Source organism: Cynoglossus semilaevis, chromosome 4 (assembly GCF_000523025.1).
Source record: "Cynoglossus semilaevis isolate Cse_v1.0 chromosome 4, Cse_v1.0, whole genome shotgun sequence".
Taxonomy (NCBI): domain Eukaryota; kingdom Metazoa; phylum Chordata; class Actinopteri; order Pleuronectiformes; family Cynoglossidae; genus Cynoglossus; species Cynoglossus semilaevis.
The window spans coordinates 14,435,190-14,447,622 of record NC_024310.1 but is presented as its reverse complement, the minus strand read 5'-3'; the positions used below and the strand labels follow the sequence as shown (position 1 = coordinate 14,447,622).

At 42.2% G+C, this 12,433-nt stretch overlaps 2 protein-coding genes across 5 annotated transcripts in view; both read left to right on the top strand.

Annotated features, from left to right (window-relative positions):
* The window catches only part of LOC103378287 (phosphatidylinositol-binding clathrin assembly protein-like), a 10,007-nt gene extending 5,849 nt beyond the window's left edge, over nucleotides 1-4,158 (top strand). For 2 of the 4 annotated variants that reach the window (XM_025055318.1, XM_025055316.1), the window contains exons 14-22: nucleotides 117-245; nucleotides 513-596; nucleotides 843-941; nucleotides 1,236-1,352; nucleotides 1,986-2,016; nucleotides 2,097-2,196; nucleotides 2,289-2,348; nucleotides 2,862-2,975; nucleotides 3,113-3,304. In XM_025055318.1, coding sequence (XP_024911086.1) covers nucleotides 117-245; nucleotides 513-596; nucleotides 843-941; nucleotides 1,236-1,352; nucleotides 1,986-2,016; nucleotides 2,097-2,196; nucleotides 2,289-2,348; nucleotides 2,862-2,975; nucleotides 3,113-3,205 — 827 coding nt within the window. In that variant the 3' untranslated portion in view covers nucleotides 3,206-3,304. Of the gene's footprint in view, nucleotides 1-116; nucleotides 246-512; nucleotides 597-842; nucleotides 942-1,235; nucleotides 1,353-1,985; nucleotides 2,017-2,096; nucleotides 2,197-2,288; nucleotides 2,349-2,861; nucleotides 2,976-3,112; nucleotides 3,305-3,384 lie in introns of those variants that run through there. The other 2 variants (XM_025055317.1, XM_025055319.1) reach the window with 2 other exon arrangements.
* A 1,530-nt stretch (nucleotides 4,159-5,688) lies between these two features.
* LOC103378313 (synaptotagmin-like protein 2) overlaps nucleotides 5,689-12,433 on the top strand; it is a 12,879-nt gene continuing 6,134 nt past the window's right edge. The window contains exons 1-10 of the mRNA XM_008309486.3: nucleotides 5,689-5,827; nucleotides 6,533-6,643; nucleotides 7,247-7,401; nucleotides 7,854-7,971; nucleotides 8,535-8,583; nucleotides 8,719-8,833; nucleotides 9,412-9,829; nucleotides 9,914-10,032; nucleotides 10,126-10,194; nucleotides 10,450-12,433. Coding sequence (XP_008307708.1) covers nucleotides 6,543-6,643; nucleotides 7,247-7,401; nucleotides 7,854-7,971; nucleotides 8,535-8,583; nucleotides 8,719-8,833; nucleotides 9,412-9,829; nucleotides 9,914-10,032; nucleotides 10,126-10,194; nucleotides 10,450-12,433 — 3,128 coding nt within the window. The 5' untranslated portion in view covers nucleotides 5,689-5,827; nucleotides 6,533-6,542. The remainder of the gene's footprint in view (nucleotides 5,828-6,532; nucleotides 6,644-7,246; nucleotides 7,402-7,853; nucleotides 7,972-8,534; nucleotides 8,584-8,718; nucleotides 8,834-9,411; nucleotides 9,830-9,913; nucleotides 10,033-10,125; nucleotides 10,195-10,449) is intronic.

Here is a 12,433-nt window from a genome sequence, read left to right as displayed (position 1 = left end):
CTCTTTGTTCCATAATGTTCTTGCATAGATCTCCATGTTCTACTGTTTTTTAACCGTTTTCCTTTATGCTCTTCCATGACACTCTTGTATCTTTGTCCTCTTCCATGTTCTTCTAGATCCCTTCTCCTCAGCTGAGACTGGAGAAGACTCTGGGACAAACCTCAACCCCTTCCTGTCCCGACTGTCAGTGGAATCTTCTCAGGCAACTGCAGACGTGAGCAGCTTCTCGTCCAGGATGTTTGCTGGTAACTCTCCTTTTTTTGTCTCCTTCACTCTGTTTTTTTTTATTGTCTATTCTGACTCATTTCTGACCAGTCTAGATATCAGTTCCCAGTCTAATCCATGGTCCAGGATCCAGTCAATAGTCCAGACCAGTCCTCAGTCCAGTCTAAAGACCATTCCTGTGTAAAGATGTTTTGAAACAGAAGATGACCTCTGACCTGTCTCCTCCTCTTTGTTCTCTTCTTCTCCTCTTCATCTTCTTCCTCCTCCGTCTCCCTGATGTGTCTCAGGTTCCTTCTGTGCTCCATCCTCTGAGGTCCAGAACCTTCCTCCCTTCTCTTCTGAACCTCCTGCTGGAGCAGCTCTCTTCACAGGTGAACTTCTGCTGTTGCAGTTGACCCCTGCGACCCCCACTCTAACTTCCTGTTCATTAAGAGCTAACAGTGATCTTATGTCAAGGTTGTCTTTTAATTAAATGAGGACAAAATTCATTGCAATTCCAGGTTTTTCAAGGACCTTGACTGTTGCAGGTTGAACTGAGTCTTGATGTTTATTACTCATCAAAGTATTGATGTGTGAAAAAGTTTGCATGTGTACCCTTGTCTCCTTTTCCTGTGAAGGGTACTCTGCAGCGCAGCCATCAGGCAGTGGACTGCAGGTGGATTTTGAGTCTGTCTTTGGAACCAACGCTGCAGGAGGAAACAGCAGCAACGTCGACGGTGAGAACCATAAAAAAGATCAGTCTGTGTCGAAAGGTCAAAATGACTAAACAAAAAAAAGTGTTCAATTGTAAAGAAACTGTTCACCACACAGAGTTGGAACCACAGAGCAGAAAAGAGGAAAGATTGTCAAAAACTAAATTGAAACATTAGCAGGAGACAGCTAACAGAGTTAGCCAAAGACAGGACACCCAAATGTTGATGTACCTACACATTTTCTTTTCACAGTCGTAAAGGCTAACTACTCACTGTACGTGTGTGTGTGTGTGCGTGTGTGTGTCTTCGTCTTCTCAGAGGCCACTGCAGGAATCCTTAAGCCCACCGTGGCCGGGTCTTGTCCGTCCACCAGTCAGCAGCCAGGGAAGCTGGTGTCAGACGACCTGGACTCTTCCCTGGCTAACCTTGTGGGCAGTGAGTTGAAGACAAAAAAAAAAATCAAACCTGTTTTCAGAACGTTTTTTAAGCCTGAGAGTCAAATATGACTCCAATGACGTATGGATTTACTGTTGTTTGATTGGAGGTACGTATTGGATAGATAGAGATTAAGATTATGGATGAGGATTTGATCATCATAGAGACTGAGGTTAGAGATAGGAGTGACAGACTAATTACTATAATCCGAGTTTAGCATACTACTAGCATTTAGCCCAGTTAATGTTCAAGGTTTGTCAGAAATAATTGTTGAAATGTTAAATAAGTCAGACATGTGTTAAAGTATCCATGAAGATTCTAGAAGACTCCATGGAAGTGTTTCCATTTATTGTTTGTGGTTCGTTAGGCACACATACGTTCAGCTACCGAATCATTAGCGTAAGCTAAAAAAGCCATTGGTTATACATTAATTGTGGTTTTCACAGCATGTCGAATGTCAACTCAGTCGTTTCAAGTCAAACATTCCTCTCTGGAAAATACTAAAGATTTCTTTATGTAGCGTTCTGTTTTACTTGTCACTGGTAACCCTTTACTTAAAGGAGGTTAAAAAAAAACATTAGAAAAAGATTAGCACCAACACTGACATTATTATTTTCTGTTTCCCTGTCTCAGATCTGGGCATTGGAAATGGCACGATGAAAAAGTAAGTCTCGAACCTAACTTCTTGATGCAAACATTAGCTTTTGTACTGTCGTACACTGAGTTTTGGTTCTGTGTCTGCAGTGAGGTCCAGTGGAATCAACCGGGCGAGAAGAGAATGACCGGAGGATCTAACTGGCAGCCCAGAGCAGCAGCCGGTTCCACCTGGAACCCCGTGTCTATGGTGCGCTGTTCTTGTAGAACTCATATCACTGATGAACTCCGGTCAGTTCTAGAATCCTGATGGTTGTGTCTTTTTTTTTGTCCTCTGCTCAGCATCCGTCAGTCATGGCCTTTCCTGCCACCACACCCACAGGCATGATGGGATACACTCTGGTCAGTCTTTTATTAACCACGTGACAAAATTCAATGTAGAAAATGGTCTGTGCATGTCCTCTGCAAATGATTTATTTCTACCACTAGGAGGAGCTCTGTGTGTTTTCTAACTTTTGAAGCCCTGGTGTTGTCTCTATTGCTATGTACGTGGCTAACTGTAAGGCCTTATTCTGGGGTTTAAGAATAACTGCAGTTGCTCCTGCATGAATTGTCTTGTAACTCAATAGTTCACTTTAAATTAAAAAAAATATTTCTAGATAGAATTTCCATCCTTAGGTCAATCAGACGCACAGGTGAGAATGTGAGTGTGAATGGTTCTTTGTCTCTGTGTGCTGCTCTGTGATGGACTGGTCAACTGTCCAAGGTATAATCCTGTTGACCGTTGGGATTAGCCCTGTGACCCTGCATACATTAAGGGGAAAATACTGGATGGGTTTTCTATCTTGACCTCTGACCTGAGCTGTTGTTGTTGAATAGAGATGAGGGTGTGTAGCTAACAGTAGCCATCTTCAGCCCCCACAGATGGGATCCGCCATGGGCCCCGTCATGGCACCTCCCGCTCTGATGTACAGCTCCCAGCCCGTCATCAGACCTCAGAACCCGTTTGGTCCCGGGTCAGGTTCTCAGGTGGGTGGGGCCCCTCAGCTGTGTGACATCACTGTCTGACACTCTGTTTGTCCTCCAGCTTGATCTTTCATCTCTTCCTCTTTCTGTCCCTTAATCTTGTCTTTTTCATGTCTCTCACTTCCTGTTTCCTGTCTCAGCCCTCAGCGGCCTCTAGTCCGTCTACCCAGAGTCCTCTTCGAGCTCCTGCTCAGGATCCGTTTGCTCATCTGTCTCTGAAGGACTTCCTGTAGGTCTTCATGTCTTTAGGTACATCCTGTTGCTGGGTAATCTTCTAGAATAACTTTCCAGACTTTTTGTCTTTTTTTTCTTCTCCATCTAATTTTCAAACATATTTACTTTTTTGTTTCTTTACAAACTCTCTTCTTGTACGATTCTTCTCTTCCACTCTTTTTTCTTCTTTCTTCTGCAGATGTGGTTGATCTGACCTACTGTAAGGAGCAGAAAGGATGAAAAAAATCAAAAGATTTGTTCAAATTTTTTATGAGTTTGTTAGAAAATAAAATAAAAAAAACAGATGATGATGATGATGATGATTGTAGTGATGATGCTGTAGATAATGAAAGGGATGTTGGTGAAGATGATGGTGATCAGGAAAAAGAATGATGATGATGAAGTGAGATTCTGTCCTCTCACGTCTTCTCCTCTCATGTAGTCTAACTGTCATCTGCTTCAGTTCTAAAGGCGTGGCTAATGACCTGATGTGAGTGGAGACATTTGCGTCTGGACTTGGTATTTATTTATACTATTTTCTTCCAACACACTGAAACATGTCAATGTTAATGATGGTAATAATGTTGAAGACCATGATGTCAAGCTGATGTAGGTCAGAGGTCATGATTCCACTGGTGTAAATGAAACTAACGTGAAATATTCATTCATTTACATTTTTTTAAAAGTCCAACGTTGCTCAGTTTTAAATTTAAGCCTTTGTTTATTTATTTTTTATTTATTTGTTCCTCATTCTCATGCACCACAATATTAGGTACACCCCCCGCACACACACACACACACACACACACACACACCTCCCTGACAGCTCACTGCCCACATATGTTGTTGAATCATTTCTCAGCCTTTTTTATCTCTCGTCTTATGTTTGGTTTATCGTTAGTCATATCTCTGAGTCTAAATGTGAGCATGTTTTTGGCTAACGTCTGTCTAATTTCTAGCTGTTTTTAGTTACATTTCTCTGTATGTTTTTGGCTAACGTCTGTCTAGCTGTTTTTAGTTACATTTCTCTGCTAACCTCTGGGTGAAGTTTTTTTACCTTTTTTATGCTAACCTTTCTAGCCCAAAGCTTTTGTGGTACTGGCTGGCTAAGTTGTTTGGGCTACACACAGTTTGGCTATTGTTTTCAGACAACAACAACTTTTAGCTCTTTCTCAATTGACTTGGTGACATTGTGTCAAAGAAAATGTTTTCTCTTTAAACCCACTTAAAGAGAGGAGGTGTACCTAATGAAGTGAATGCTGATTAATTAGCTTTAATTCATCTGTGTCCCTCTTTTAATGCTTTTTTGTGAGTGTTAAGGAGTTGTTTTCATGTTTCTACGTCTTTACACATCTGACTGTCAGTGAATAGTATCAAATATTTTACCAGTATCTGCTAGCTTGTTATCTTTTTTGTCTCGTTTAGCATTTGTTATCATCTGTCAACTGATTAGCCTTTGTTAGCTGGCTAAAGTCTTATAGCTAGTCAGCATCTGTTCACTGTTCACATATTAGCTAGTGTCAGTCTGATCGTATTAGCTTCCATTGACGTTACTACTGTTAGCCATTAAAGTCTGTTGGTAGGTTAACAGATCAGTGCTGAATAAACAGTCAAGAATTAGATAAAATAATAAATAATTATGAGGGATCCAGGAGAAAGAGTTGCTGTGAGATCAAGACTAAAGGTGGCGCTGTTGATCGGTGCCTACATCCTGTACTTAGTGGTTTTTAAAATAGGGAATGTGAAAAGAGGTTTGAAAAATGAAAACAATTCTAAAATCACAACTTTTTATTGAGTTTTTTTTTTTATAAATTTATTTCCTGATTTTTTTTATTATTGTCACATTTTTGGTGTGTTATTAGAAAACTATCAGAAAGAAATGTTTTATTGTTTTTACAAATAAAAATCAGCTTCCACAAAAATCTGCATCTTTTCCTGCTGTTATAAAATCAACCACTAAAGAGCAATGACCTCAGGTGCAGTAGAACTTGTGTCAACTGTTACAGAACCGGTCTTGGATTTTTATGTTTTGTCTTGTATTACTCTGTAGTTTTCTTTTTTCTGTGATGGAGTAAATATATGGTTTAAGACTTGTAGCAAAGTCCAAGTTTATCTTTACAAATTTTTTACTTTATTTTTTCACTTTTTGTTTTGAATGCGTTCCATTTTGTCAGACTTTTTTTGTAAGCTGTTCACTTTTTTCTGTTATTTAGTTGTCATTAATCTTTTTGTCTGAACTATTTTTTCATGGTCTTTTTTTGTCTCTTCTCTCCTGTATTGTAAGCACAACTTGAGTTTTATCGCTGGAGGTTAGAATCAAGTTCAACGCCCTCTTAACAAACAGAGACCAACACCGGAGTTTGTGGAGACTCTTCCTGGTGGTTTCCACCTGCTACTGCTGCTCACATGAATTCACTTCAAATGAAAAACACGTGTCACTCATTTTTCTAGACCCCTCCCACTTCTGCACTCAGACTCCACCCATCACATCCTGAGCTGAGGCGACAGATCCACTGATCCACAGAAGCTGCAGCAGAAGTTCCAGGCTGAGGCTCCTCCACCTCTGCAGGCTGATGGGAGTTGCTGTTAAAGCAGAAGATTTTAAAATCAAATAAGCACAAGTCTGAGGTTGCTGCTGTCAGGTGAGTCACACAGGAAACTACAAACCAAAAAAAACACTTTGACTGTAACTGAACACTGCTCTCATATTTACAATGTTATTTGCTTTATTGGAATTTTTTTAATCCTTTTACTGCTTTAAGGAACAGATAATAATTCGACAGGAGCCTTTGTTTTGTCAGTTGCTCCATAACCTTCTGTTGGATCAGAAACCAGTTTGTTGAATAAACATCTAACGGCAGCATTTAAATACACATTGTGGACACAGACGGAAACCACAGACAGAGAAGAAAACTCTGAGCTTCATGTGACAGAACACATTGGAGAAAAAAAACAGCCACAAAAAGCAGAAAAGGTGCAGAAATCAAACTATATGTGAGCAAATTTACTTCACAGCTGAAGAACTTGATGGGATAAATGTAGCTCAAGAAAACATGTAGCTATAAAAGAAAACTACTAAAAATGGCCAGAAGTGTGTGAAGACGAACTGCTCACATAGTTGAGTGAAAGATAAAAGGTTGAAAAGATTGAAAGAAAAGACAAAAAATGTAAATAATTTCTGAAAATGTTAGGAAATTCTGGTAATTCTGGTCTAATTCTGGTAAATTCATCCTGTCATCTCCACCTTCACCATCTTCTCCACCATCACTCTCTCTCTCTCTCTCTCTTCTCCTCCATCATTTTCTCCACCTTCATCATCTTCACCTTCCTTATCTTCTTCTGTACAGATTAAAGACGATGATTGACCTGAGTCACCTGACGGAGGAGGAGCAGGGAGCCATCATGGCTGTGCTGAGACGAGACGCTGAGCTGAAGAGGGCGGAGGAGGAGAGAATCAGGTACTAGGACAAGAACCAGGAACCGACTAAACCAGGTCGTGACTCATTCTGTCCACGTTTGTGTTGTCTGACACGGTGAAGCCGAGGCTGTTGATGAGAAGCAACTGAGATTCTTCAGGACTAAAGTGGAACAAACAACAGTCGCTGTGACTGATCAGATTAAAGCCTGGCTTCAGTGATCAGGTTAACATTGGCTGCTGCAGTGATGACGATCACGAGGATCAAATTTAACTCAGACTCTTGGTGTTTCCAGCTCAGAGTAAAAGACAAAAAATAACTTCAGTTAGAATCTGACACGGTCGGATCTTTTTTACAGATACACACAGGATTCTTCTTTGGTTGATGTTGAAGTGAGAAAACATGAGTGTTGTAGTGAAGATACCAGATATTTGAACCAGAGACAGTAGTCTCATGTGTTTCGCAGTGTAAAGAGGTTGAAGCTGGGGATGAGGTTAATGTTCACTCTAAACTGACCCGAGGTGTGAATGAGGGTGTGAATGGGTCTGACCCCTGACCCTATGAGAAGGATTAAGTGCTAAAGATAAATAAAGAAATTAAGAATTTTGTATTATTTTTATGTTCTTTTTTCTTTTTTATTGACAGGAAACTGGAGAAAAACCTAAGCAGCGAGTCAGAGTCGGAAAACACACTAAAATTCCTGAGTGGGGAGTGGTTCTACGAAGCCAAGAGTCGCAGACACACGGACAAGATCCACGGCTCAGAGATCATTCTGGCCTCCATCAAACAGAGGAGCAGAGGTAACGGTTGGCAACAATACAACCACAAAATATTACTGACTAAGAGTTGACTTCAAATACAGGTTTTTTGTCCAATCAAAACATAGAGTATAGAAATCTAAACAAGAAAAGTACAAGTGCTGATGACTTTGAACGCTAGCACCGACTTGTGGCCAAATGTTGCATCGTCCTACAGCCAGTTTCACACTGGTGGAGTATGTGGAACTTGTTCATGAAGACTGATGATGAGGATCTATGCTGTTCACTCTGATCTGACATTAGGTGTGAATGTGAACAGATGTTTGTCTGGATCTGTGACCGACCGGTCGACTGTTCAGGGAACAGCGTTAATGTTGTTGGGTTGTAGGGTAAAGGATGATGACAACATTTATCCACGCATTAGCCTGTGTAAATGTTAATGAAAAAATAAAAGACATTTTATTTGGTTATTATAAACATTGTTTCTTCTGCAGAAGGCTCTGAGAGAAGTGAGAAGTCCTTGACAGCCCTCAGTTCAGAGGCAGCTCCAGACCTGGGCCCTCCTCCCAAACCTGCCCGATGTCTGGAGGCCCTGCAGCAGGAGCAGCAGAGGTCGGTCCTCTGTTCTTTTGATTTCCCATGGACATTAGAGGGAGTCTGGGACAAACCTGGGACAAACCTGAACTTGTTTAGTAAATGATCAGACGGATGGACAAAGGGACAGATGTCCACTTCTCTGTGATAGTGAGAGACAAAGATTTCAAGTTTCCTAAAGGTTTCTCCCGTCAGACGAGCTTGAACTTGAAGAGCTTTCGTTTCACAGAAAGAAAAGTTTTTTGTTTTTTTTTAAAAAGTCAAAGTATGAACACGAGGTATTTTTGGTAGGAAAACATCAGCCCAAAACATGAGGCCGACATGCAGTTTGACCCCGGTGTGTGTGTGTGTGTGCGTGCATGCACAGTATCTTGTGACTGTGAGTAAACACCATAAGAAAAAAGTGAAAACCATTTATTAAACTGTCAGCACAGAAGTAAGAATTTCAATAACAACTTTCCTAAAATTGATGACTAACAACTTAATTAATTAATAACAACTAACCAAAAACCACTCACCATCAGTGATGTCACTGAAGCCACATCTTTGGTTTGTTCTGATCCTGTCCGTCTTTGTCACAGTGATGCTGAGCAGCAGACCCTGAACTCCCTGCTCCACTCTCCCAGAGCAGTAAGTCTGATTCTAGTGATTTTGAACCTCTGGCTTTGAGTCTGAGTCCTGACCTGGGTTTGGTCTCAGTCTCAGTCTGGTTCTTCTCTCAGGTGTGAAGCTGTGAAACTTTAATTCTGGGACCTTTTCTTCCAGCCGAGACACAATCCTTTCGACAGAGCTCCAGCCCTGCAGGGGGAACCAGCTGAGCACCCCAACAACCATCAGTACCAGGGTACCAGGGGTCTGGACCTGGACTCCACCCACACAGGTGTGAATCAGAGGACTGAACTGACAGAGTTTTATAGACCAGGACTAGAACCTTCACCTTACTAATACCAAAGAACTAAACAGTGAATGCAGTGAAGGTCGTAAAGGTCAAAGTGACCCTGACAGTGAACAGCACATTTTCTCCACACAGGGTTTGTCAGCTGAGGTGATCGAACTGTAGATTGAGCTGACTTTTATTCTGAAGCTTAAGGCTCCTCTTCTGTTTCCTCTGTGACCTTTTCACCTTTTTAAAAACACTTTACAAGGACTTTTATTTTGAAAAGACCCCACATGAGTCTTGAACTCTTGTGACAACAGACTTTATTTGTCACTGTACATGTAGACCAGCAGTGATGAATTAGATTAAAATGGACTAAAGGCACAGTACACTAGGAATTCAACTAATACATTGAATGGAATAAATGTGACATTGAGTTTCAGAAGAAAAGGTTTTCTTCATTCCCCTCAGACAGAGGGTGAAGTCATTGTGACTGAACGCCCGGACTTTTTATCCTTCATTTCCGACTGAAGGATAAACAGTGACACAACTCCTTGTTTTCCCTTGTGTTCCTCCCTTAGATCCTGTATCCAGAGTGAGGAACAACAATGGCTCCAGTCAGACATCTGGCAGTTCCATCATCTCAGAAAGCTCCTCTGTGGGATTCAAACCAGTGCCAAAAAAGAGAACATTTGTCTCCAGACAATCCTCCTGTGGATCAGAGACTAAAGAACCTCAGGTCAAACCAGCAGAGATCCTCCCTTCTACAAGACAAGGCCTTCAGCGCACTTCAGGGTCCAGTGGAGGTTCCAACCAATCCTGTTCCTGGAGGAAGGATGGAGGAGTTCAGAAGAGCAAAGGTCTGGGTTTTGACCAAAGAGAGGAGCAGATGAGCTCTGCAGAGGAAGCGTGCTATCAACCTGAAGGTGACCTTTCTCAGCAGTCGTCTATCTCCAGTACGGACCGAGAGAAACGTTCCATGTCCACCACCAGAGAAAGGTGAGAAGACGAACTTCTCAAACTGTGTGCCAAACATTAGAATTAAAGGGTTAAATCAGAATTTAATTCCAACTCCTGTTTTAGTTCCTCTTTTGTCACAGTCGATGATAAAGTTCTGGAGAAGAAGGAAAAAGAACAGATCTTCAGAGAAGATGGTGAAGCTCCAGAGAAGAAGGAAAAGGAACAGATCTTCAGAGAAGATGGTGAAGCTCCAGAGAAGGAAATAGATCACACCTTCAGAGAAGACACTAGACTGAAAACTGTCTTTTTTTAATCTCACAATTTTCTCTTTTCAGACAGAGGGTGCCAAGATAGAAGCACCTCAACTATACCAAATGACCTGAGTCTTGCACAAAGCATTGTGGGTAAGTTGAGCAGCGCACTGTCTTGATTTGTTTAGAGAGCTGACTCAGCTCGGCCCTCATTGTCCTGGGTTTATTTTCTGGCAAAAGTTGAAGCTGTGGAATGACAGTGAACACACCATCACAGACAGACAGACAGATATTAATAGATGGACCGTATTGATCCTACATGAAGAATTCAAAAGAGTTCAAATAAACCATGGCCTTTTTTTACACAGAGTTTGATTTGATTCAAACTTCTCATGACGTTCTCTCCAGATCCAGAGCCTCCCATCTCCTACGATCTGAATTTCATTGATACCACAGAGCAACAAAGCGAGCCAGGCCATTCGTTCAGGTTGTCCACTCAGGCAACCAGTCCCACCAGTGATGAGGAGTCCATTGCCAAGGTTCTGGATTGGTTTAGCCGTAGCATTGACAGCATTGATGCTCTGGATGATGAAGAAGAGGTTGTGAAGTCAACCAAGAGCTCTGAAAGACATGAAGACATCAGAACACAGAGGGCTGAAAAGAGGAACAAAATAGAACTACTGACTCTGACAGACAGAAAGGATGAAATGAACCCCAGTAGATGCATTCAGGAATTCACACCTTCAGACAGAACAGCCAGTGAGGAAGAAACTGAAGAACCTGAAAAAAATGATATGAGGGCCAGGAGGAAATCTGACAGACCTGAAGACCTGAAGACAGACACGGTTGAAGACCAGATGAGTTTTAAAGAGGGAAGGAAAGAGCGTGTTGTGAGGAGACACAGTCATGAGTTTAGTTCATCAGACAGAACAGGCATTGAGGAACCAACAGAAGAACCTATCAAAGACATGGGTGAAGAGGATGATGAAACACAAACAGCAGATCTCTCTGATCTGAAATCCTTCTGGGAGAAGACCAACACGGTAGGAAGTATCCCTGTCACAAAACTGAAGACGTCAAAGGTGGAGGGACAAAACAATGTTCATGTTACAGCAGGAACACCTGAAGTCTACAAAGGAGTTTTTGAAGATGAAAAACCAAAGTTTGGAGACAAACCAGACCAAAGTCTGCTCATCGGTCCACTGAGAGAGAATCTCTTTTTCACCCAGAGCCGTCACGTGGACGTCCCGTTAACCAAATGTTCATCTGAACCAACCAAGGACTCAGCTTCCTCAGCAGATGGTTCAGTGCTGCAGTCCTACCACCCAACTGCTGAAAGACAGGAGTCAGACACTGAGGTCTTCTCTGTTACGATGGACAAGGGGTCAAAACCAGGTTCTTCAGTCAAATCACCTGAAATTTCACTGTGTGAAACTCAAACTGAATTGGTGTTCTTCTCTCCACAAGACACGCATGTCCAACCACAGGTGGATATTTCAGTCCCAGAGATCAGGAAAGGGTCCTACGTGGACTTTAATCAAGGTGGACATGACCTTCATACGCCCTCTAAACCCCAACGCCACCACGACTCCAGTGACGACATAACGAAGAAAGAGAAGGAGAACACAAATCGACATCCAAGCAGGTCACCAAAGAGGAAAAAAGAGGCGTCCAGTAGAAGGAGAGGGAGTAGCCGGGGCTCCAGCAGACAAGGTTCACCTCCACAGGAGAGCACAGCAGAGAGGATCAGGCAACTCAAATCATTCTGGGAGCAGGAGAAGAACCAAACCACGTTCTTTCAGCCCAAAGCTCCTGCTGTCAATAGAAATCTGAAAAAATCTGGTCAAAGATTCTCAAAGTCGGAGTATGATCTGAGATCAGTTGGACAGAGTGTAGACAGTGATGAGGGAGACGGAGCTCCTGTAAACCAAAACCCGGAGAAGAAATCTCCGAATCTGAGCTCCAGCAGGACACAGTTCCACTCCCTGCTGGAATTCTGGGATGACGCAGCTTCACATACCAGGAAGTCAAGAAATTTCAACGAACTCAAAAGTGACAAAAGTGCAGAACCAGTAGATTTACATCTTCCGTCTCAGGATTTAAAAAGTGGACAACCTGAGATCTACCCTTTGTCCTCCACAGTAGAGAAACCCCGTCCAGCTGTTCGGAGACCACCTCCATCTCCAAAGAAGAGGTCAAAGTCACCACAGGATAGACAGTTGTATTCTGGAACCAAACTGACAGCAACAACTGACGGCAAAAACACTGTTGCAACTTATACAGGTGCCGTGACAGAGAAAAGCTCCAAAGACAGCAGCAGAGAAGAAAACTGCACACACTCGACAAGCTCTTCAGGCAAAGCCAGTCGTTCCCCAAAGAGCAGGAAGGAGAA